General features: G+C 37.3%; 1 protein-coding gene across 1 annotated transcript; it reads left to right on the top strand.

Annotated features, from left to right (window-relative positions):
- Nucleotides 1–164: 164 nt before the first annotated feature.
- Nucleotides 165–26342, top strand: sptlc2b (serine palmitoyltransferase, long chain base subunit 2b). Its single transcript, XM_084431801.1, has 12 exons — nucleotides 165–398; nucleotides 6117–6311; nucleotides 6893–7047; nucleotides 9788–9936; nucleotides 10813–10937; nucleotides 13982–14075; nucleotides 14403–14508; nucleotides 14909–15128; nucleotides 15220–15346; nucleotides 20094–20229; nucleotides 20711–20840; nucleotides 25922–26342. The coding sequence occupies exons 1-12, from the start codon at nucleotides 252–254 to the stop codon at nucleotides 26036–26038; spliced, it is 1701 nt and encodes a 566-aa protein (XP_084287927.1). The 5' UTR covers nucleotides 165–251; the 3' UTR covers nucleotides 26039–26342.
- The last annotated feature ends 1145 nt before the right edge of the window (nucleotides 26343–27487 follow it).

Genomic DNA, 27487 nt, shown 5'->3' on the forward strand with positions numbered 1-27487 from the left:
CGTAAGACAGAAGGTTGGTTGGTTCACGCCCCCAATGACTTCAGTCGGATAATAAATATTCATTAACAAACCACCACGCCCACAAAATGTTCCTCAACCCCATTGGCTGTGAGTGTGTGTGGAGGGCGAGGTCTTTCCAGTAATCTAGAAGTGGGCGTGTCTTTGTCATTCGACGGTTTGGAGGATACGGGAACTCCAGTGAGAGATTAAACAAGTGAAGCAGGAGACCACGCATACATCCCCGGCCTGCCATGACGCAAAACTCCGCTAGTAAGCTTCTAAATGGAGATACCGTTCACCGGACGAAACAAGACAAGAAAGAGAGCGGAAATGGGTTCGTGAAGAGCCATTGCGTGTTCCAGCAGCAGCAGAAGAGATACCGCCGCCCGGCGGAGAAGGTGAGGCCGCCTCCTGCCATACACACACCCGGAAACACGCTCCAGTGTACTGTACACACACAGCAGCTGCCACTGCTGTTTACTATGGTTACACTTACAGTAGATAAATACATTCTGTTTCATATAGAAATTATAGTGAGTTAACGTTACGGGTTTTGTTATAGGGACGGAACGTTGATCGTGTTTATTTTCGTGTGTGGGTGTTTGGGTGTGTGATCTCATTAAAGTCTATCATGGTTTCAGGAGTTTTCTTCAGTTCAAACAGTTAACCAGCCGAAATGAAAATAACTAGAATCTTCTTTACACGCCTATATATAATCAGATTTTTGTTTGTTTTTCACTCAACAGCTATTCAAATATGGGTAACACTTTACAATAAGGTCCATTAGTTAACCTTAGTTAACATGAACTAAGAATGAACAATACTTCTTCAGCATTTATTAATCTTAGTTAATATTAATTTCAACATTTACTAATACATTATTAAAATCAAAGGTTGTATTTGTTAACATTAGTTATTGCACTGTGAACTAACATGAACAAACAATGTAACAGCTGTATTTTTATTAACTACCACTAACAAAGATTAATAAATACTGTAACAAATGTATAATTTGCTCATTGTTCGTTCATGTTAGTTAATAGCCTACATTAACTAATGTTAACTAATGAACCTTGTTATAAAGTGTTACCAAAATATGATAATAAAAATATGAATATGATGACATTGCAATTTCAGTTCAGAGATCATGATTCACAAAAATATCATAATTTAAGATAGCTATGTCTTGTTTGCAATCACTTTTGACTCAAGAATTATAGTTATTATAACATACCCTGAATTTGTGACAACATGCCCAGGTCTCATAAAAAAAAAAAAAATGTTTGAAAAGTTGAGACTAAATTTTAGAGATGCACCGATACAAATTTTTCCCCCAAATCCCCCAATTAATGCTAGAAACTATACAAGGATCCATCTCATGTGGTACAACTATAATATTAGAGGTTAAAATTAACAACAGAGCCCAAACTGTTACATTCTGCTATTCATTTTCTGATATAATAATTACACAAAAATAAAAAAAGTTAACTGTTTGCACACAACTCTGCACATAAGGTAGTTTTCCTAAACGTTTGTCTTCATGACAAATTTATTCAAACATACACATACAGCTGTTTTATTGATGTCTTTCCGCAGTTGAAACACTGATTGTGCGATTACATGAGACATTACACATTTCAGTAAGTTGTACTGTATCTTTTAACATACCTTCTGATGTTCATTCATGCCATAACAACTTGTATTAAAGTAGAATAGGGCTGGGCGATAAAACGATAACGATATGTTTCGCGATAGACACGTAATCAATATCAATAAAAAATGCATTCGATAAAACGTTTGATGTTTTTTTTTTTTCTACGGAAGAAACCAGAGGTTGCGAAGCAAGTTTGGTTGCATGAACAAAGGCAGTAAAGCACTCACTCTCTGGTAACCTAGCAACGTAGGTGGTGACACGCTAACAACCAGTCATGTACAGTATGGTTGCGCCCAGAGCCGTTGAAAAACGTATTTAATCATATTTAACGGCTCTGGTTGCGCCATATCGTTGTCTCGTGTTGAATTCTTAAGTAACAGAACCGGCGTGGAGTGATAAGTGGAAAATGAGTGCCGCAGCGAGCAAGGAAATTGTTGATAAAACAGGAAAAGTCAGGTCGGTTTCTCTATGTTTATATTTAACACTTTGCACTATTTTATTACACCTTATTAAGCATTTCTTACGTATTCTTTATTTTTGCAACTTAATGTTAAGAGATAATTGTTAAGGTTTCATTGTGATTTTAGACTTATGTTTACATTTTAATTATTTAAGTGTTTTCCATGGTTGTGTTGACATTTCTGCCTTTATAACTGAGGGGATTATAATCAGAGGAAGGTTAAGTTTAAAATAAAAATGTTTAAATGTATTATATTTGTCTCCTGGTCCTTATTTTAATTAGGTCCTAAAAAATATCAATAATTATCGATATCGACCGATATGAAACACTTATATCGTGATACAGTTTTCAGCCATATCGCCCAGCCCTAGAATAGATGTTAAGTCACATTAAGAGCATCAAAACACCCTTTATTGTTTGACTTTTGTGATAAAATGGACAGAATTTGAAAGCTGAGACGTTTCTTATCACAAGTAACAAAGCACAAAGCTCCTTGTGATTATTGGATGGGAGGCGCAGCAGACTACAAATAATGTTTGGTGTAGGGAAAACCACAGATCTGGCTTGAACCACAAGTGAATCATAGGGTCAAATAGAGTCTGCTTTAACGTTGTTATTTATTAACTGTTAATGTGTTATTGTCACGTAGGCAGCCCAAAATTCAACATGAGACATTTTCTTCACACACAGTATGAGTTGCAGTCTGACAGTTGCAGTAAACAATCAGCCAATGAGTGAAAATAATTGTTTTTATCGGCCAATACCGATCGTGCATCCTTTTGAAATTTACTCAGTATAGCAAATTTTGTATATAGCCTAACCTAAAGTGCCTTATTGCTTTTTCTTAACAGCTAGGATTCTATATCATAAAAAATATTAATATTTTTAAGCAAAATGTTTAAGTGCCATTCTTCTGCTAGAATAAACTGTCCTTTCCCTGACCTGTAAACTGAGATTAGTGGTTGTTCTCTATTGGTCTTGAGCACATAATATGTTGAACTGCTGTTTCTTGTCATAGCTGCTACTTTATTGTGAATTTTAACGCAGTCTGAGCTCCATATTAACCAGTCAGCATCAAGAACTGCCCGTTTTATAAAATAAATAGTTAGTTAATGTGCATTAAAGTAGTTGAACGTGTACTGAAACTTGGCTTTAATATATCTTCAAGTATTTCACATTTAAATGTACATGACCTAAACATTATATAAGGTTTGTTAATGACTTGGTTATTATGAAGTTATTATATACTGCCTACTTTTAATGCTCAACATGAAAAGCCCATTAATGTTATTTTAAAGCCCATTAAAGCAGCCCATTAAATTGTGATGAGTGGTTAAGAGATGGATAGATTGAGTTGTTTGGGGTTAGTGTTCACTAGCGTTTGCTTGTCTCTGTTTTGCATTGACACAAGCTTGGAAAATAACAGTGTAGTGTTTTGTCATGTAACTGGAGAGAGCAGCACTTTGTTCTTTGCAACCTGAGAATGTTTGCCCAGAGCACATGGGAGCAACAATTTTTCCATGAAAATGAGCGTGTTGTCAAGCTAGTTTTTCTCTTGTTGGGTCATTGAAATGACCTTTCAGGTGTGCTGTCAAGCATTGTTTTTTATTTTATTTTATTTTATTTTATTTTATTTTATTTTTAAGCTAAATGCAAATGCACACGCACACACCATAAGTAGGTCTGGTCAGTATATTGATTATTAATATATATATATATATATATATATATATATATATATATATATATATATATAATATTTAATCAATTTAATTAAAATTTCAGTTCCAAAAATTATGTTAATGTTAGATTCCTTTCTGTGAATCAGTTGCATAAACATAGCCATTATGTTAAGACTGTGTCTTAAGTACTAGTATGACCAACTAGCAGTTAGTCAAGGGGCAGTCGGACTTACTTTTTAGTATCAAATTATAGCCTACCAATCTAAGTTTTTATGTAACTGACTTAAAGGGAAAATGTCTCTTCAGAAATTTTGAAGATAATGCAGGTCTATGGTCACCACCTCAAAGAGCATGCACAGAGAAGTCCAAATTAAACAATTCCCCATCGTAAGTACACATTGATGGCCTAAGACACGAAACGAGCGGTTTGTGTGAGAAAACGAACAGTATTTATATCGTTTTTACCTCTTGTAAATCTCTGTGTAAACAATGAGTGACGTACACGCGCGAGAGATCACTTCCGGCGCTTTCCGGCGCTTGCGCAGACTAAGCCAGAACGTGCGCACACGTCACACACCAGGAAGCGTGCGCGCCCTCAGATCACTTGGACGTGGTTGTGTACAAGAGGTAAAAACTATATAAATACTGTTCGTTTTCTCACACAAACCGCTCGTTTCGTGTCTTAGGTCATCAATGTGTACTTACAATGGGGAATTGTTTAATTTGGACTTCTCTGTGCATGCTCTTTGAGGACCATAGACCTGCATTATATGACTGACAGACAAGAACGGTTTGACCTAAAAATATCAAAATTGAAACTACTGCGGAAACAAAGACACCTACATCTTGGATGCCCTTGAGGTAAGCTAAAACATACCAAAATTTAATTTCAAAGTGAACTATCCCTTTAACAAGTAGAACGATTCGTTGGACCATTTTTCCTGACGGCACGACCACAGCGTTGCCCAACATCACATTAACAAAAAAATGTTAGCTAACCGCTGGAATCCTCCTCACACAATGGACAGACGAATATGCATAGTGTCTCTGTTGGACATTATATCGATGGAACTCTCGTATGCATGGATCCAATGTCAAGACTGTGAATTTATGGCATGCTGCTTTTGATATTGTGTAAACTTTTTTTAACATCTCTGTATTTTTTTATTATTTTTTTTTGTCTACATTGTGTTTTACATTTTATTTTTATATTCTTGAAGTCTACCAGGGGTGGGATGGGTTCCAGATTTGTATAGTTGCTTTTGCTTTGTATTTTTGTGTTTTTTTACTTTAAAAAAGAAAACTCAATAAACAGTTGTTTAAAAAATAAATCCATAAATGTACGGATAAATGTAATAAATATCATTAAAATATATCGTCCAGCCCTACTAAGTAGTTTCAGTAGTTTGAGGTAACATTACTTACCCATATTTAAAGAATGTCTTTGTCTGGCTTGTTTCAGGGAGCAACAGTTTTGATAACTGACTGACTGGCTGGGTAAATATAAGACTTCCCCATATTTAGCAATGTAGGTTTTCCCCACAAAGCCTTTCATGCTCAGCGCTTCCACAAACTGTGTTAACCCTGTGACGTGCTTCAGCTTTACGCAAGAAGGCTGATTCAGGATGTGGAACAGTGGGATCAAGCCATTCCTTACCGGAAGGACAGGTTTTAGAGTAGGGTGGCCGTGACTTGATCACATGCTGTGAGCAGTTTCAGTCCAAACTGGATTTCACATTTTCCATGGAGAATGTGAGTGAGTGATTCAACTGTTATTTAGTTATGCAATGGACTTCTTGCAATTACTTCTGCGTTCTACTTATTACATCTCAGAGTTTCCGGTAACAGTGTTCAGCGCACCTACATACATGAGAACACAGATTACTACTACGTTTATTTATGACTGTCAATTTATTAAAACAATTAATCATGTTCACTGCGTTAACATGAATTATCTTGACTTGATCCTTCTGAAATGCTCCTATAAATATATATTTTTCTTTCAACTGTGCATTCTGAATAATAAATAAATATATTTCCCCACTAACCTGCAGCAGTCTAGTGCTCGTCTTCTCATTAACAGTGTTTTTCTCTTACTGATCATATTTCATACCTGTTGAGTTCACATTTTTAAATGAATTTGCACACAGCGCTACTGCGGACAAGATTACAGCGGACAAAATAATCTTCTTTTTTATCAGATTAGCTGTACATTAATTTTTTTTATGCTGTTGATTGTGTGCTGTGGTTTTAATTATGTGGCACACTTTGTAATTAGTTGTTGTATGTTTAGATATCCTTTTTTTTTCTCTCCCAACAGAACCATCATGCTTCATGCGCTTCACCGCTTTACAACAAGCCGTTTGCAGAGTCGTTTGAGGAGACGCCACTACTGGTGGCTGTCCTCACTTACGTGGGCTATGGCATCCTTACCATTTTTGGCTATCTGCGAGATTTCCTGAGGGACTGGAAGTTTGAGAAGTGTCATCTGGCCAGAGAGAGAGAACAGCAGAAGGTAGAGTTAAAAGATCATGATTTGTTTGTGGTGCTTTCCTTATTACCAAAAATGTATTTAGTTTTGCGCTGAATAAGCCATTTCACATAACAGATGTTAAATAAAGTTAAGACAAAATAACAACTGAATTTACACAAAATTCCCTGTTCAAAAGTTTACATGATTTTTGTCACCTGAATGTTCAACGACTGTTTTTATGTTTTGTGATAGCTTCTCATGAGTCCCTTTTTTGTCCCGATCAGTTAAACTGTCCACTGTTCTTCAGAAAAATCCTCCAGGTCCTGCACATTTGTCTGTTTTTCAGCACCAGTTTCCAGCAGTGATTGAATTATTATGAGATCAGTCTTTTCACACTGAGGACAATTGAGGGACTCTATTACAAAAGCTGTAAATATTGATGTTCAAGAAGGCATTTGTCTTTTGGGAAACATGCAGCTAACTTATGTAGCTTATGAAGAGCACTGCTAAACAAAAAATAAGAACTTGTGGTCAAAATAAGAACATTTACCTCAATCACCTCAAGTTCAAATGTTTACAACCCTAGCTCTTGTTATATTTTTCTTTTGATGTTGTGTTCCCAGGATTTTGTTCCACTGTACCAGGACTTTGAGAACTTCTACACCAGGAATCTGTACATGAGGATCAGAGATAACTGGAACAGGCCCATATGCAGCGTCCCTGGAGCCAAGATGGACCTGGTGGAGCAGGTCACACCTGACTACAACTGGACCTTTGAGTGAGTGTTAAATTGTGCTTACGCCAGGACATGATCCAGTCTACCAGATCCCGTCAGAAGACATCTGTTTGTCTGAAATCTAAAACTTATCAACAGGGTTTTGTCTGATACCCTAAACCAGTTAAACACAAGTTTGTGATTTCCAAACTAGTCAGCACGAAGTGATGGTAAATATAAGCAGAGTTTACTGAAGGATCTTAGTTGCGTCTTTCTTCGTCTGACCACTATAAATGTGACAAGTATTATTTTAGCAAACCAAAGGCAATGGAAAATGACTGCTTCACAACATCATGCTGTGACGTTAAAACCTTGACAGGGCTCGACAATAAGGACTGCCCGATGGCCCGGGGCCAGCGTGAAAGACACACGGGCCAGTTGACGGAACTTGCCTGATCGGGCCAGTGCTGCATCTTCACAGAAGTTGATAATTTGCTCATTTTTAAGCTTTGCCCATTTAAATATTCAAGCGAACGTAGAAACAAAAGTACCTGCGTCTCTCAGTTTAGTACTCGTGGGCTTGTCATAAGTTTTGTGTACGCAGCAACACGCATCCAGAGCGCACAAATACTTTCACGTCTTTCTGAGCTTGCACAGACATGTACACACAGAATTGTAAAATTGCCCGTCTTGTCGAGTATCATCGTAAACATAGTCGGTTATGTCTTAGGTGAACCTAAACATGTGAGATAAGATGCATGTGTGTCAACATATTGTATCCATGTGGCTCTTAAAGTGACAGCAGCCTAATATTCCTGCTGCTGACTGTTATTATATGTTAATCAAACAAAAGACAGAAAAAAAGCACTCACTGCTCTTGACTGAATAACTGTGATAAGGGTTTATTTATGCAGTGATATTTTATAGTTTATTATTTCTGTACCTGAAAATCTAGTTTAGACCTACATTAAAAACCTGAAAAGAACTGTTTATCTCATTGGTATATGTTTGTTCTGTTGTATTTATTTGTGCTATTGCTCATAATGTTCTTATTTTATTACTGACTGTCTTTAACATTATTTAAAATGTATATTTCAGGGATGCAAACAGCGCGCTTTTCGGCGCCTCCCGCTTTTTTCACGTCAGTTTGGGTGACAAAGTCATCTGAAGTCATTCCATAGCTTAATGTGAGGGACAGAAGTGTATTTACATCATTAAAGTATACGGAAACTCGTTTTCCCTCCTCTGCGTCTGTCAATCATTCTCAATTCAGTATTCAAACAGCGCGCGCGCCTCTTCCGGTTGGATGCACGTTAAAACTCTCTCCAATATGATATATTCACATTATAATGCATGATCTGTAGATAAAAGGCTGTGGATTTGCATAAAATGACTTTATTTTGTTGGAGTTTGTTGCTGTTTTTAAACAACTCACTACCGTGTGCTTTAGACTACCGTTAGATCACACACATCACAAGGACTATGATCGGCATCAAAGGCACAATAACTGGAATTTAAAACTGAAACAAATGACCAATAAACTGTTGGACAGATATACACTAGGATTTGTGCGCTCGACATTTCTTCGCTTTGTGCCGTGAACTTTTAAATGCGCACTTGTGCAGCGCAGCGCTGAACACTGTGACTCCATGTTGCTTTGAATACATCATTCTGCACCCGCGATGCGCATACGCGCTTTGTGCGCTCTGTTTTGAAGCGTTTCATATTATCATGGTTTTGCGCATTGAAAGATTATTAAAAGCCTATATTTTTTTATACCTAGCCTGCTCAATACATTTAAAATAAGCATAATTTAATTGTAGATTATTTCTGTGTAGTGTAGGCTATATAAATATTTACACTTCTGAATTCTTGACATTAATATCTAAATATAAAATTGTGAAATGTATGATTGCCTAATTGAATTTTATAAGAGTACTACTAATAGTAATTTGTTTTTATTAACATGTTTAGATTTTATAAAATTACTGTGCAGAATTTTTCAAGAATTACTTTTTGCTGCTGATTTATACACTCATTAAGTTTAATAAAAATACATAATACATTTATGTAATATTTAAAGGTGTTAACTGTAATTTTACACTGCAAAATAATAACTTAAAAAGGATTAAATTCATCACAATTATGTAAGTATCTGGAAATTTGCCGTGGGGCGAGGGCTTCGATAACCTCTCTCTTTTTTGACCATACATGTGTTTGCATTCCTGATATTTAAGCTAGTAGTTTTTGGTGTCATAACCTTATTTATTAAGATTACATGGATCAAAAACAACTAAAACAATAACTAGGCCTACTTTATTTAATTTAATTATTTATTACTTTTTTTTTTTTGATGGGGCCAATTTTGGCAGAGCAAGTAAATATTTGGGCCACTTGAGATGGAGACCTTTTGCTTATTACTTTTTAAGGGACCACAGAGCACAACATAAGATTACTGGAACAGTAATAGAAAATTATATAAAATGTTTCAAATGAGTATATATATGTGGAAAGTAATAAAGCTTAAAAGACAAAACGGCAAGAATGGATATGTTTGTCGTCTTCGCTTTATTTTTCACGAAGCATTATTTTGCTTCGCTTCAGCTATGATAATAAGAAATCCACATTTGGGGGCGGAGCAATGAAGGGAGGGGTGTGTTTGATTGGGTTGGTTTCAAATATCAACAGTGTTTCTCAGAAATCGCTTACTGCACCTTTAAAGGTGACGTCTGTCATTGTTATTAGTATTAGAATTAATAAGCATTTTTCAGATGCTCAGATTATTCCATGCTCTTTCCTGCAGACACACAGGGAAGGTTCTGAAGGATGTTATTAATATGGGCTCGTATAACTACCTGGGCTTTGCTGAGAACTCCGGCACATGCGCTGACGCTGCCTCTGAGTGCACTGTGAAATATGGCGCGGGGGTGAGCAGCACCAGGCAGGAGATGGGTAATAAATCTCTCTCTATCTTTACAGCCGTTACTTCTCTGGTTTAATAGGGGACAAATAATGGTCTGACACTTTTGCTGTAGGTTTTAAATGACCATATACTTGGTCCTCTTATAATATTAATCAAGACTTTGTTCAAAATTTTACGTTATCATGATAATTTTCTACCCTCTCACTGACCCTTAGAATACTTATTCATATATTCAGTTTCTGTTAGACACATTTATCCCACGGAATGAGGATATGCTTTTATGGTGAAATGGTGGATAAGAAATGTGCAGCACTATGAAAGACTCCTATTTCTTATCAGACCTTTATCATTGTGTCCTTGCAACATGTTTGGAGGTAGAGTGCTAAGAAGCTGATTTTCATTCCTTTTTTTAAACGTTGAGACTTAAAAAAACATTTAACAAATACTTAAAGGGATAGTTCACCCAAAAATGAAAATTCTGTTCATTTACGATCATTTACTCACCCACAAGTTGTTCCAAACTTGTATGAGTTTCTTTCTTCTGCTGAACACAAAACAATATATTTTGAAGAATGACGGTAAACTAACAGTTGACGGTAGCCATTGACTTCCATAGTGTATTTTTCCCATACTATTGAAGTCCATGGAGCCCATAAACTGTTTGGTTCATTTTTAGGTGAACAGTCTCTTTAACTTCACAATTACTCGAAATGCTCATTCGTAGTCAAAACTGTGCTAATTCATGAACAAGTTTATGAAACATTTATGAAAAGTTTTACATTTATCATATATGGCCTGTGAACTGGGGAGTTTTAAGTTGTAAATATTGGAGTATGATGCCTGCACAGTGGATCTATAGTAGTTTATTTGTGTTGCATCATTGAGATATTTGTTGTATCTTGTAGGAAATCTTGACAAGCACGAGGAGCTGGAGAAGCTGGTGGCCAGGTTTTTAGGGGTGGAGTCATCCATGGTGTTTGGAATGGGCTTTGCTACAAACTCCATGAATATTCCTGCGCTGATGGGAAAAGTAAGGGTATTACTATAAGCTCAAACATTAAATCAAATGGAATGCTACGAATTTCCTTTTCACTTCAAAACAAAGCAGGGTGGGAAGGAACATTGGGGTTTGGCCGTTCTGTTTTTGTTCTTTTATTGAAATACTCCCAAAGGCCATATCTGTTCCTTGACAGATTTCTTTGGCTCACACTGGTATTTTGTCACGTAACATGTTCTTGAAAGCCTTTATACTTTAGAATGTATACACACATTCCTGGTTTCATTCACAAAAGATTTGATTAACATTCCAACTTGTCCTGCCAAATACAAAATGAAACAACATTTTTCCCCTGCCTGGAAATCCTGTTAAATCAGGAAAAAGTAGTCATTGATTTTGAATGTAGGATACAAAATGTAGTATAAAGAAAAAAACACAATCATTATAATGTTAAATAAATTCCCATTGGACTAAACGTAAGGCAATATAAACAAGAGCTTGATGAACTTGAAAACATTCTGTTATTTTCAGAACGCAAAACTTCCATAAGGGACATTTATTGTAACTGAGTTGCAAAATTCTTTCTGAAAGTTTGCAATTTCTTGTTATAAACCTGAGTACATTGACACATGACTTTCCATGTCAGTGACGCTTAATCTGTGTTCAGAAACTTGACTCATTTTGTCATTGTAAAGTAATGAGGAAGTACAGATACCATTAATCCTAAACACCAGAAGATCAAATACAATTAAAGTAGGGCTGTAATCTCCCAGTCGATTAGTCGATTATTTGGTCGATACGTTCTGGCTCGACCAAAATTCTGATTGGTCGATTTTTTGCCGCGTTCATTTAATCAGTTTTGCCGCGTTCATTTCATCAGGTGGAAAGCACTAATTGCTAATGGGGGTGTTTTCAGATTACCGCTGTTTCACAGGTAACAGTCTGTCTTCAGAACACCCCCCTTGTTTTCACTTCTTTTGGATTAGCCCAACCCACTGGAGAATAGAGACAGATTGAAGAAAGTAGACTACTAGAAGATTTGCTGAATATTATTACTTGATCTGGTTTGTTTAATAAATATAATTTTTTTATTAAAGTGGACCTGCCTTTTGTGTTTAAGAGTAAAAGCTTTAAGTTAATAGTCTATTCGTGTCTCAGCCGCGAAGCTGAGCTCCTATGTTCGCAAGCTGCACAGAGCGGCTGAAATTATAGTGTCTGTCAGTTATTATAATACATATGACAAAAACAATTGTCTAAATTATGTTACATATTCCTCAAAAGTTCTTGTCATGAGATCACTAGTTGACAACATGGTACTATTTTTGGAAATCATAGGCTATGATATTGCGCAGGTGCACGTGATGCAACGCTGTCAGAGCCGACAGACTCGTGTGTCAGACTCATTTCAGTGCAAAATAATTACGTCAAAAACGATTTAATACTGCAAATAGCCTACTAGTTTTTTATGTTTATTTATAATTCATTTAGGCGGACAACAAGGCGCACAGTACGCAGCTAATTAATTTAAAGCTTTTTTTTTTCCATTTTTAGTCGAAAATTTCAGGACTTTAGTCGACCAAGATTTTCTTTGGTTGATTACAGCCCTAAATTAAAGGTACAACTTTTGGCCCTTTAGCTGTTAAAAAACAAAACTGCATGCATTTTGCGTAAGAACATTGTTTTGGTTGTGCTTTGGCTCTGCGTGACTCTGCAGATGAATATGGTTCTTTCTCATAATTAAAAAAGAGAGAGATTATCCTACTGCTCATAAAACATTCACTACTAGGGTTAAGAGGTATAACCAGTTTGATGAAAAATATCTCAAGCTGACTTTACTGCAGCTATACCCATTTATAGACATATTACTTCCTTGAAAATAAATTCCAGCACAGCTTTACAACAACAATAATGAAATGACCCTTCGTACTAGATAATGCTTAACTGTGAACTCTGTTAGAGAGTAAAATATGACAATGTATCTGTTCAATAAAATACCTTGCTCACCTGTTGAGTAATAGCGTTCACGGGCGAGTGACACATGTACGCAATTTCCCAAGAAATCCATCCCGCCCAGTCTAAAATATAAACACTTTTAATAGGCATACCATAGTGAATCAGGGTATTTTAAAAACACATTTTGGAAGAAGGATTGATGATTATTGACTCGATATTTAAAGGTATAGCGGAGGATTTTCCCGAATTTTAGAAAAGAACCGCCCTGTCCACTTTTTGAAAAAATGCACATGCGTAACACTCTACCTGCTCCCGAGAGGGAACGCCTATTAAACGTGTGCACGAGAGAGCATGCACGAGCCTAATTCTCCTCGTGCATGCTCTGTTTACAAGTTGCTGTTGGCATGGCTCATACAAGCCTACTTTCCTTTACCTGTCGAGTAGAAACTTCGCGACTGAGGCATCAGTGGGAAGCCCAACCTGTGCTTTTAGCGCATGCCAGCGTGTGAAATATTCTCCCAAAAACACTCTGGTCTTGTTTCTTTCTTCAGAGGCCTTTCTCTTCTTGTCATACAATTCGTAGACATTTTTTCTCTTGCGACCCTCAGACATTTAGAAAAAACCCGGTGAGAACGGCAAGCTTCAATGAATGGCTGAAACCGTAACGTTAGCTCACCACACACATACACCCGAAAGTGCGCATGCGCAGAAAGCGAAAACTACCTAGGGACGAGCACGTACGACGCCCTTACGTAAACATATCACCAGAATGATTGACAACTAGGAGGACCAATAGTCTTGATGATCCACCCGGAAAAAGAAAATCCTCTGCAATACCTTTAAATTTTGAACAAAAAAAGTTCAATAGTGCACCTTTAAGTTGTCAAACCTTGTGCTGTTACTGGTTATGTGTAGCACCTGCAACTCTGCATATCCTTCTGAAGAATCCCAGTTCACTGATCATTTGAGTAAAAAAAGGGTGAAACATTTTTATTTATCTCCTCAACTCAGCACTGGGGACTTCAGCCAACCATTTTAGTGTTATTTAATGTGCATTCTTGCTTTTCATTAAAATTAATGTGTGTGTGTGTGTGTGTGTGTGTGTGTGTGTGTGTGTGTGTTAGGGCTGTCTGGTCTTAAGTGATGAGCTCAATCATACATCTCTGGTTCTGGGTGCCCGACTCTCTGGCTCTACCATCCGTGTATTCAAACACAACAGTAAGTTCATGCAAATTTTTTGCCCACACTGAAAGTAAAAGCAAAACAATCAGAGCCAAATTGGATTATATTTGATGTTATACAGGATTGTGGACCAATGTGAGTTCACAGTCGGCTGTGCTACTCCCTCATTACTGAACACTTTTGTTTGTGGAATAAATTAATCATAGGTGATAAATGTACAGGTGAATAGGCATTTTGCCAGTGTAAATGAAAATAATGCAATAAAATTATGCCTTGCTTTGTTTTGTAAGCTGCTCGCTAAGAACAGCATCTGCAAGTTGAGAAGCCTGGTCATAAAAAAAAAAATGTAACCATTATTTTCAGATATGCAAAGTCTGGAGAAGTTGCTTCGGGATGCTATCGTGCACGGCCAACCTCGAACCCACCGGCCCTGGAAGAAGATCCTCATCCTCGTTGAGGGAATTTACAGGTACAGTAGACGTCTTTTCCACCCGTCTTTTCAGACTTGAGCAGTAACCTGATGTGATTTGTGCAAAAGCATATGCAAAGGAAGGCTAGTTTGCATACTTTTTCTGGTTAAGAGGAAGGCCATTTCATTATTTTTGGCAAGCAATAATAATAATGATATCATATTTACCACATGTACATTCATTGTAATGCCAGAGGAGGATAGGATAGAACAATGTTAAAATAAAGCTGAAATGTAAATTTAAGTTACTGTTTTATGTAATCTTGTTGTTGAAAAATATTGTTTACTTCCTGGCTATCAGTTCAAAAGCACAACATCATAAAGACTCTATTTTCACATATTGCAATATCTAGTCCTCTATGGGTATGCATTAATGTTACACCTGCGTTCCTTTTTTTAGCATGGAGGGCTCAATAGTACGACTTCCTGAGGTCATTGCTCTAAAGAAAAAGTACAAAGCTTACCTGTACCTGGATGAGGCGCACAGTATCGGGGCACTAGGACCAAGAGGCAGAGGTGTGGTGGACTACTTTGGCCTGGATCCATCTGACGTTGACATCATGATGGGCACTTTCACCAAGAGCTTTGGTGCTGCTGGAGGATACATCGGAGGAAAGAAGGTTTGTCGACAGTTTAGCTGTCAATCCAAATTCCAGAGTTTATAAATGGTGTAGTGAATAATTCTCTCTCTTTTTATTTGTTTGTTTATAGGAGCTGATCGATTACCTCCGGTTACACTCTCACAGTGCAGTTTATGCTACCTCAATGTCCCCACCAGTCACCCAGCAGATTATTACTTCTATGAAGTGCATTATGGGAGAGGATGGCGCCACATTAGGTGAGTTTAGAATTTTATTCAAGATCAGTTCTAATAAATATTACTGGGTGGAATAATCTTTGTGTGGGTTTTATTCAAAATATTATTTGTAAGGTAATACCTAATATAGTAGTAATAGTGTAATTGTACATTTAAAGTCTTTAATGTCAAAAAGAGCCAGTAGATGGCAGCATTAACTCAGTATACTGTTGAAAAATTAAATCCAATTATGTAACCCAGTTCAAAAAGTTTAATTTGGATCAGAATAATCTAGATGTGGAAATCCCATGTTTTGCAATCCAGGATCAGGTCAAATCCATCTTACTTTTGTGCTGTTTTTTCAAAGCAAAACCACTTTTTCAGATTACCAAATCTGGATTTACCCGTGCTCTAAATATGGTTACATTACACAATGTAGGCTGCTAGCTATGTAAAGAACTATAAGTGTTTTATTTGAAGAGAAAGAAAACAACAGAAACCAACAAACATCTCCCTCCTTTTCAAATTCTAGTCAGACCCCTACAGAGGCACTAAAGGGACATGGTGATGGGGAAAAATATTTGAATGCTTTTGCATTTTTTGGCAAAAAGTTTTGCATTCTTCCAAGAAACTTTGCACTCATTGGCAAAGAACAAACGTATTGAGAGTGAATGCAACATTTCTTGAGAGAGTGCAAAAGCTTTAAAATGAATTTTTCCTCTCATCTCATTTTTTTTTTTCTCCCATTACCATGTCCCTTTAGCCCCTCATGTGACCCACAATTAAAAACAAAGATATACCTACTATCTTTATTGTCCATTGTTTAGGATCACAGAAGATGGTTTGTTTTGTAATATACACAAAAACACACAAGAAAGTACAGAGGTGAACAGCATGTGAGCCAAAGTACATCATGCAACGATGTTTGTTATAATAATAATAACTTAATTTATATAGCACTTTTAAGTGTTTCACAAAAGGCAAAAAAACAGGAAGAGCATAACAAAATATAAAACCAAGAACATAATTAATGCATAATAAATAAATAAAAATAAAATAAAAAACCCACAAGAATCTAAATACTTCACAGTAGTAAAAGCACATTTATACAAATACGTTTTCTAAAAGAGACTTTGAAAACAGACAAAGTAGATCTAATGGATTAGTAGATCTAATCTGCATTGGCAAGCTATTCCATAACATTGGTACCCTGGAAATCCAGAGTTCTCGCGAGAGCACAAGTTGAATTTGCTCAGCGAGTTTACTCTGGCGTCGAGTAATGATGCTCATTAAATATGCCCTTGTATCCGAGCTGCACCAATCACATCGGGTTATCTGATATAGGTGGGCCAGAGGCGAGCTAAACAGATGACGACAGCGCTGTGACGTCGAAGTCATTAGTAAACGGTGCAAGATGGCTATGGATGAATACCAGTTGTTTGAAACGGCTTTGGCCGCTAAAATGAACGAGTTAGACTTGGCTTTTTATCTAAAAGAGGAACAGAAGACGGCGCTCGAATCATTCCTTTGCAAGAAGGGCGTTTTTGCTGTTTTGCCGACCGGATACGGCAAGAGTCTAATCTACCAGTTAGCTCCACTGGTAGCTAAGCTTATGGGGCTTGTTGTGATTGGTCGTAGTGTTATCCAATTGAACTTAAATATTTCTTAACTAATAAAAACAAGATTGAACAATCGTATATGATATTCAAAATTTTAAATAGAGTCAGTGGCATCTGAAATCAAGCTTGCGTAGCTATTAGCAGGAATTATTTGCGTCAATTTACTTGAATTCCTAGAACTTCATGAAAATTTCCAGTGTTGAAAAGTGCTAATTATCTGCAGTCACTCAATCTTTTTGAGTTTGTTTAGGAAAGGTAAACTCGATGACGCAGCGATTGGTTACACATGCTAACTTCATCTCTGCTGACAGTTTGAGGCAGCAAACTCAGTTTCACCCCTGATTGATTCAGCAGGGCGTTCGTTTGGAAAACCACATCTATACCCCAAACACACACACACACACACACCATGTCTGGAAACTCTTCAAGCCCTTTTGAGGCTTTAACGTGAGAGAAAGAGGGGCGAGCTTTCCTCTTCGTGGGATAATGGATGCTGATGGACCTTGAAGACTTAGTGAGTTCCTTCAGCGCTAGGGCAGTATAGTTCTTGAATGTGTTGGAGGGGACTTTATGGTGTATGTGAAGAGAAGGATTTCTGAGGTTCTCAGCAAAGAACCTTGAAGAAACCTCTCGTCTCCAGCTGATTTCTGTAGCTCAACTTGTAGAGCACTAGGAACACCAAAGTCATGGATAATATTACACATATTGATAAAATGTACAGTTTGACACACATTAAGAGTAGTGAGTATTGAACTCACACACACTACAAACCGTGGACACACACACACACCCAGAGCAGTGGGCAGCCATAGGAAATTTCGCTGTGGCGCCCAGGGAGCGATTGGGGGTTCGGTGCCTCGTTCAAGGGCACCTCAGTAATTTCCTGGCGGTATTGAGAATCGAACCCACAACCTTTGAGTTACCAGTCTGATTCTCTAACCATTAGGCTACGACTGCCTAATACATTAATCGCTCATAGAAAGTGAGCAAAGAGCGCTAACTTTATATCACTGAAGCTGTCAATCATTTCAGTTCAGCGTGAGCACTTGTGTGAAAACTCCTGTTATTAATGAAGTTTATGAAACCGCATAATTAATTTCTTATTTACAACATTTCTATACTTTGTTGGTTATACTGAGAGGTGTCGAGAGAAAGTGTAGAACTCGTGCTGAACAAAGATGTCCTCTGTGGATGCGCGGTGATATGATGAACAGGTTTGCCATGTCTGATAGTTATACATTTTGTATTTTAGCATAACAGGAACTAGGACTGCACAATTAATCGGAAAAATTCCCTCGATTACCTAAGCATGAAAAGTGTTGATCACAGCATAATATTAATTTTACCCCCGCTGCATCAAAGGACATAAACTTAAAATGCCGTTTTAAGCGGATTTCTTCTGCGCAGTGACTCATTTAAGCACTTCTGATTGACCATTGCGTTCATGCGCTCAACAGGCATGTCTGTGATTGGCTACAATTCTCAACACTTCAAAAACGCATTGTAAGTTTATGTCCTTTGATGCAGCGGGGGTAAAATTAATGCTTGAAAAAGGGTGTGTGTAATTTACATTGTAGAACAAAGCGTCAAAATATCGTCAAGTTATGTTTACCACAGGCATAAAGCCACATGAATTTACACATGAATCGAAAACCCCCGTAATAAAATCCCATAGGGAAATCTCGAAGGATCCAGTGGTGAATTAGTCTTCCGGGTTCTGACATTATTCCTGCCGCTTTCTATTACCCAGCACTCGTGCCGAGAAGAGATGTTGTTGCGGATCATATGAATTTTTTGATTAAAGATTACAAGGACATGTTTTGTTTGTTTTTTTTGTTTTTTTTAATAATAGTGTCATTTTATATATAATAAATACTGCAACATTCCATAAAAAAGGAAATGTTACCAGCATTTCCATCTAGCATTTTGAGCGCTGTTGAACGGATTTTTAAACACCTCTGATTGGCCATTGTGTTCACGCGCTCAACATATATGTCTATGATTGGCCATTGCTGGTATTGTCACATTTTTAAATTTCAGTACTGACTTGGAACCGAAGTCTGTACTTTTTGATCTTCTACTGGAAGATTGGCACTTAATTAATTTACTAATAAAATACCTGTTGAATACAACAGATGTTCCATTACGGTTTTAGAACAAGACTAAGTATTTCAAAAATTTACGAGCAACAGTAAAACCCTGGATCAGCATATTTTGTTGATCCTGGAACAACATTCCTGTCTGAAGTTCTAACCTTAACGCTAACCCTAAACCTAACTCTACCCATAACTTATCCCTAAAATCAGAGTGAAATGATAGGTGATCAACACTGATGTAGAAGCACCTAACCCTGGTTGTAAGACATAAATTGTAAACTTGTCCCTCAAATCTGATTGGTTGATTGGAATGTTGTTCCAGGATCAACAAAGATGTTGATCCAGAAACATGTTGCACTTGGTGAAATCATCATGTTCAGTCATTTCCTCGTAGTTGCTGTGGGTTGAGTTTTTCAATTTTCTCTTCAAGCCTCTACCAATATTCTCAGTCCTGAATATTGTGAGAGAGCTTTCCTTTCTCAGGAGCCCCTCACTATGAATGGAATGTCAAACAAGTGAAAACTAATACAGGAGAGTATATCTCTACCTCTCCCCAGAGGATCATTCTGCAGTGCTCAAAGTGGATTTGAATTCCTTTGGCTTCAGATAAAACGGCCTCCCCATTTTCATTTGCCATGTGCTGGTATGGAACTTGGGGGGAGGTAGCATGTTTGCAATTTAGCTTTTTGTCATTCCTGTTGTTGGATATGAATAATGTATGAACGACGCAATAAAAATGACAAAAACTCTGCTTTGATAATTCTTTTTCACCACGTGAAAGTTGTAAGTCTGAGCACTTACAAATGTAACCACACACCTCTCTCTCCCTTAACAACCCGCACAATTTGAGCTATAATTCATGTTAAAAAATCCTACTCATCCTCATCCTACAAAAAGTGTGGGATGAGTTACACGCTAATATTTACTACTTATGATATGAATTATGAGCAATAGTTAGCACTAAACCAAGCAAGCACCATTAATTACAATAAAAAGCAAGAACACAATGTCTTGGAAAGGGTCAGAAGCTGGTTTTCAGTGATGATAATGAATTGTATTTTCTCTTTTATGCAGGTCAGGAAAGACTCTGTCAGCTGTCAGAAAACACAACCTACTTTCGCAGGAGATTACATGAGATGGGTTTTATCATCTATGGGAACAATGACTCCCCTGTTGTACCCTTGATGCTTTACATGCCAGCTAAAATCGGGTCAGTGTCACTTTTTGTTCAACTGAATCATGGCTATTGTATTTGATAAGATGCTAGCTAGAGGATTAAACCCGATTATTTTTAATGATTTTTAAAGAATAATTTCTACTTGATTCCATCTTTGCAGGAAGCAATTATATGTTTTGTGTGGATGTGTGTGTGTACCTGGTATTCCCTACATTTTGAGGACCAAATATCCCCACAAGGATAGTAATACCAGTTATTTTTGACCTTGTGGGGACATTTTTTTTGGTTTCCCACATGAAAATCAGTTTATAAATCATAAAAAATTTCTTTTTGAAAATGTAAAAATGCAGAAAGTTTTTGTGATGGGTAGGTTTAGGGTTAGTGTTAGTTTTGGGTGAAAGGATATAGTTCTTACAGTACAAAAACCATTATGTCTATGGAAAGTCCCCATTAAAAAACATGGAAACGTGTGTGTGTGTATTTAATGAATAAATTTTGTGTGTTTGCTGTTTAGAGCATTTGGGCGGGAGATGCTGAAGAGGAACATTGGGACAGTGGTGGTTGGGTTTCCCGCCACACCCATCATTGAATCCCGTGCACGTTTCTGTGTTTCTGCCGCCCACACGAGAGAAATGCTTGACACAGTGAGTATCACATGAACACTAATGAAATAATAATTGCAAAAGTAATGACAAAAAAAGTATTTTTGTTTTTCCATTTTGATTTCCCGATGGTGTCCCGAGATGTTCTTGATAGGTTTTATTAGATTCATGCATCAATCTGTTTATGTATTAGGCATATGGAGAGAAGAAAACATGCAAATGATGAATAAAAATACCTGTCTTGTTGGCTTTCTTTTTAAAGGGTTAGTTCACCCAAAAATGAAAATTCTGTCAGTAATTACTCACCCTCATGTTGTTCCAACCATGTAAGTCTTTCGTTCATCTTCGGAACACAAATTAAGATATTTTTGATGAAATCTGACAGAATTTTGACTCCTCCATAGGCTTCCAGTGTGACCGAAACTCACCGGCCCAGAATAGTTATTAAAACATCGTTAAAATAGTCCAAGTAACTACAGTGGCACTACATTAAGTTTATCATGCGAAGACAATACTTTTTGTGCGGAAAAACAACAAAAATAACGACTTTATCCAACTATTAGTGTTCCTCAATGTGGGCCTCTGACGAGAGTTCACGGGAGCGCCAGGACGCATGCGCGAGAACTGAGCTTAAATACTCCCAAGGAGTGAGCAGTCAGTAACAAGTAGTAGTAGAAGAAGAACGCCGTAAGCTCAGTTCTCGCGCATGCGTCCTGGCGCTCCCGTGAACTCTCGTCAGAGGCCCACATTGAGGAACACTAATAGTTGGATAAAGTCGTTATTTTTGTTGTTTTTCCGCACAAAAAGTATTGTCGTCGTATGATAAACTTAATGTAGTGCCACTGTAGTTACTTGGACTATTTTAACGATGTTTTAATAACTATTCTGGGCCGGTGAGTTTCGGTCACACTGGAAGCCTATGGAGGAGTCAAAATTCTGTCAGATTTCATCAAAAATATCTTAATTTGTGTTCCGAAGATGAACGAAAGACTTACATGGTTGGAACAACATGAGGGTGAGTAATTACTGACAGAATTTTCATTTTTGGGTGAACTAACCCTTTAACTTACAAACTAGTTCTTAAAGGGTTAGTTCACCCAAAAATGAAAATTCTGTCAGTAATTACTCACCCTCATGTTGTTCCAACCCCGTAAGACCTTCGTTCATCTTCGGAACACAAATTAAGATATTTTTGATTAAATCTGAGAGCTGGATCACTCCTCCATAGGCTTCTAAGACATTATAACATGCTGGCCCAGAAAATGTATTAAAGACATCGTTAATATAGTCCAAGTGACTACAGTGGCTCAATCTTAAGTTTATCAAGCGACGAGAATACTTTTTGTGCGCAAAAATAAATAAAAATAACGACTTTATTCCACTTTTCATTTCCTTCTCTCTGGGCCTCGAGTTATTTCACGTAGTGTTTTAGCGCAGCGCGTCTGTGTTGCACGTTCCACGCATCACACACATGACCAGCGTCGGCCAATAGTGAGCCTGCGTGTGACGTGCAACACAGACGCACTGCGCTAAAACACTACGTGAAATAACTCGAGGCCCAGAGAGAAGGAAATGAAAAGTGGAATAAAGTCGTTATTTTTGGGGGGTTTTTGCGCACAAAAAGTATTCTCGTCGCTTTATAAACTTAAGATTGAGCCACTGGAGTCACTTGGACTATATTAAAGCTGCAGTCGGCAAGTCTGGCAGATTGAGTGGACTTAGCCAAAATTTTGAATGTTTACAACTCTCATGCCCCTCCCCCACTACCAACGAGCACCCGCCCATCGTCAGTGCGTGTGTACCTGATTTTCTGTGAACGCGCGTCTCTTCAGCATTGATCAACACCATGGACTCGGAGGTAGGCTGCCCTGGCTAATCTATCCATAGATAGCAATAACCGAGGAATTGGAAGCTTGTTAGTAGATTTTCTCTCCGCCATCACGCTTCGTACAATCTTCAGGCGAACTTCAGGCGTGTCGTGTGCATCTGCGCGAGGGAGAGGGAATCTGACGCGTGTGCACGACCTGTGATTGACAGTCAGATCTCACACCCCCCTGCGCTGATTGGACCCGATGAGACGGGAGCGGTGGGTTTTTGCAAAACAAATAACATGCTCCAGGTGGAGTTAGAAGCTCGGGTTTTTTTCTAAAACCACCTTATTTATGTTGTTCTGTCGGATTATAGTGTCAATTTCACTGAATTTGATCAAAAAAATGTTGCCGACGGCAGCTTTAACGATGTCTTTAATACATTTTCTGGGCCAGCAAGTTATAATGTCTTAGAAGCCTATGGAGGAGTGATCCAGCTCTCAGATTTAATAAAAAATATCTTAATTTGTGTTCCGAAGATGAACGAAGGTCTTACGGGGTTGGAACAACATCAGGGTGAGTAATTACTGACAGAATTTTCATTTTTGGGTGAACTAACCCTTTAACTTTACCTATTGGCTCTCATAAACTGTTCATTTTGATAGCAAATAATTTTGATTCAGTTTTAGTTTGACTAAAATGCCATTTAGTTTGTCATATTTTAGTCATGTCATGTCAGAAAGACTAAAAATCAAAAGATTGTGTCGACTAAAATCTAAGTCAGTAAAAGAGAAACAAAAATAAGAACAAATAAATACAATAGAACAGAGATACAAATGAAATAAACAGTGCTTTAAGTTTGTCAGGTAAGTCTGTCAGTAGTATTCAGGTAAGAAATAACACCTACGGAAATTGAATAAAGTGATCAAATGTAAAATAACAGAGCATAGTCTTCATTGTATTTATCCTTATTAAAGCTACTAAAGTTACTCAGTCAAGATCAGTGAGTGATTTTCTCTTTTTTCTGTTTGTTTGTCATAACATTAAGGGCTCATACAGCAACAGGTTTATTAGGCTACTGTCAGTTTAAAGGGATAGTTCACCCAAAAATTAAAATCAGCCCATGAGTTACTCACCCTGAAGTCATCCTAGGTGTATATGACATTCTTCTTTCAGATGAATACAATCATAGTTATATAAAAAAAAAATCCTGGCTCTTCCAAGTTTCATAATGGCAGTGAAAGGCTGTATGTCTTTGGAAGTCCACCAAAGCACATCTATTCATGATTAAAGTAATCCACGCAGCTCTGGGGGGTTAATTAAGGTCTTCTGAAGTGAAGCGATGCGTTTGTGTAAGAAAAATAACCATATTTAAAACTATCGACTAAAATAACTAGCGATTTATGCCAAAAGAGTTACCCTTGACCTTGATGCACAACGTAATGATGGCAATTGGCACCTCTCGCGGTTCAAACAAACAGGGCTAGGCAGACTGATCTCATGAAATGGCGTATGTATGACACGCCAATTCGTATTTCCATTTTTGGCGTGCTATCAACACGCATAATCGCTTTTCAGCGTGTTTATCAACGCCGTTGACTTAACGTTACATTACTCTCTATATAAATATATATGACTTACCCCAACCCCGTCCCTAAACCTACCCGTCACTGGGGTTAATACCATTTATGAGTCTTCCCCTACCATCCTAGTAAAAAAATATCGCTCCCCAGATGTAGATTTACATTTTGCTTCGTTTCGATCGGACATTTAACGGCGTAGACATACACGCGGAATCACTCGGACATTTAACAGCGTAGACATACACGCGGAAGATGACGGCGTGGACATACACGCGGATAGCTCAAAATGCGTATAGATAACACGCCACTTGACTTGAAAGTGGCGTGTATGTTTACGCAAAGTCATGATGTCATGTTGGGCTAGGCAACCGCATTCGTCATAACATTGTGCGTCAATTCCTTTAAATGTCCTGGGCCATCGTACAGTTCTTTATTGTATTGTAACTTTCTTTGTTTTCCCAGAGATTTCCGCTCCTCACGGTTTACAAATGGTCTTGTTTTCCTTGAAATCAAATGTGAAAATGTATCCATATGTCTGTTTCTCTTTCTCACAGATGTTGACATTTTTAAACATTTTCTAAGACATGCAGCAAGTATATGTTTACCCCGACGGGTAGATCAGTCACCATTCAAATGTGCGCATCTAACCTCCCTACCACACAAAGGTGCTGTTTACACCTGGTCACATAAATGTGTTTTTGCAAAACGGCTATAAATCCGATCTTCAATTCCCGCGCTATATGCAGATTTAATGGAGTGCACGTCACCGAAAGCAACAGATATGAGCTGCATTTTATTGATCATCAGTTAAATTTTCTAAATCAAAGCCCGCAATAAGAGAAGCGCCAACAGCCCTGGTAAGATCATTTCGTTTCTTTACTTTTAAAGATAATGATTGTGTGTTAAGCATCTGCGAATTACTTTCACTTTGATTTGCGATAGTTTGCACGTTTGCTAAATGAATAGATGCTCAGCTGCTCACCTGCTGTGATGCGTGTTGCAGTAGCGTCGTCATATCTGGCTATAACATGATATATAGCCTATAACAAGCTCTCACGCATTTATTTTTTATCATTTTTGGGAGGAGTAAAATTTACATATGTGGTTTCAACAACCAGATGCGTTTACACTTGTCCAGTTTCGTCTGGAATGTGGCCCAGACCATCTCCTGAAGTGGTTTGAGCGATCGGATTCAAATCCGTCTCGAATGCATTTCGGAGGGCATTTACACCTGGTCTTTTCACGATCGGATAGAAAACGCATGAAGTGACCAGGTTGTAAACAGCCCCAAAGAGATTCACTGTGATTGAATCTCTTCCCAAATTCCGTTTTGTTCCTATTCATTGACAAAAAGGTCAATAGATTTTAGTTTTTTTGTCATCAAAAACTGGTTTTTATTTAGTTATCATCTCGGGGAAAATCGTCAGGGAAAAAATTACGTTGACGAAAACTATGATGGAAATCATCCGTCAACGAAATCAACACCTTTTATGTTAGATCTGTCCTTACTCAACCCCACTGCTAATGTTTTCAAAGCACACGAAGCGGCAGAGACCGCAAATCATTCATCTATGAAACTCTGACTCACCTCACAGTCCACCAGAGTACATAAACATTAAAGGAATAATTCACCCCATAAATAAACATTGTCACCATTTAGCAAACCCAACCCACCCTACCAAACATTTATTCAAGTGTTAATAACTCCAGTGTCTCTTCTTTACTCTTTCAGGCTTTAAATGCCATCAGTGAAGTTGGGGATCTTCTCCAGCTGAAATACTCAAGAAAAAACAGGCCCGGGAGTGAAGGATCTGACTGTTTTTCGTATCTAGAGAGCCACCAGGACTAGCACTTTCTCACGATAGTCTTTCTTCCACCCCAGAGCCACATGTTTTTCCTGTTTGTCTGTTTCGTGTCTTAACTTATTTGGCATTTTCATGTTCATTTCAGTGGATACTCATTGAAGCCCACTACTTGACCAAATTTCAAGTCTTACCTCTGGGTTCAGTAACCAATATTCATTTCAACGTGCAATATCAACTTAATAGAGACTTCACGTCTCTGTTCAGCATAAGAAATGACCCAGGATAAAAGGGAATGTGCATTGGCATGTTGTTCAACCTTCTACATTGTATAAAAACACACGAGAGTACACAAAATCATTTTCTGATATTTTATAGTTTATTTATATTTTATTTTATAGTTTTTGTCTTGTTTTCCATTTAAAATATCTAAAACAAGATGAATTTACTCAGAGTTAGATTTTTTTTTTTTTTTTTTTTTTACTCCATTTGCAAATAATGCTTTGTTAATAAATATTAAGTAAAAATCTTTTACTTAATATTTATTAAGAAAATAAACAAAATTGTGCTTTAAACAAGAAAAAAAACAATATGCCAATGGGGAAATTTAACTATAATGAGATTTTGATTTAGCTAGAAAACAAGACAGAAATCCTGATTATGAAAATGATTTTTGCAGTGTACAGAAAAACAATGACCCACACACCCCCACAGAAATCTTTTAATGAGAAATAAGCTTGATATATACACTTCTGAGGGAGAGAATTTATTATAGCTAAACTTATAGCTTAAGTAAATAAGAAGATGACTTTTCATATCCATATAAATATATCCATAAATATATTAACACATTTATTAATACATTGCAGTGTATCTGCATTTAACATACTAGCTTTGGTCTTTTAGGTCTCCAAATCTTAATCTTTTTCAAAATGCACATTTCATTGCATTGAGTTAGCGATGTCTTAATGAACTTGTACAGAGGAATACTAACATTCTCTGTTGAGTTTAATCAAAGCTTTCTATTATGGAAAACTGATGTTTTATCTTAATTTGAATTGTGGTACTTTCTACAAATAAGGTACAGTTTGGTGTCCCTCATCTGTATCCTCCTCCTTATTTGCTCTCTAGTTTTGATTTAGCCAAAACAGGGGAACAAAATATTACAACATGGACACGATTTTGTGAAACGAGGGAACAAATTATTATATTGTGCACACGATTTAGTAAAACCAGACAACGAGTAATTCTATTGTGTGCATGATTTACTGGGAATGAAAATGTGCTGACGTATTAGTAACGAATTGTTAATTCGTAAATGTGTATGTGTGTGTGTGTATATATATATATATATATATATATATTGCTAGAAAATAACAATCACACAAATTGGGATATTAAACTGTATTTAGACATGTTCCACATTTTGGTAATAGGCTTAAAAACTGCAAACTGCCTTTTACTCACCATCTGTAAAAAGTTTTTTTCCTTTGCTC

This window comes from Rutilus rutilus (genome assembly GCF_951802725.1).
Source record: "Rutilus rutilus genome assembly, chromosome: 15".
NCBI classification, from domain to species: domain Eukaryota; kingdom Metazoa; phylum Chordata; class Actinopteri; order Cypriniformes; family Leuciscidae; genus Rutilus; species Rutilus rutilus.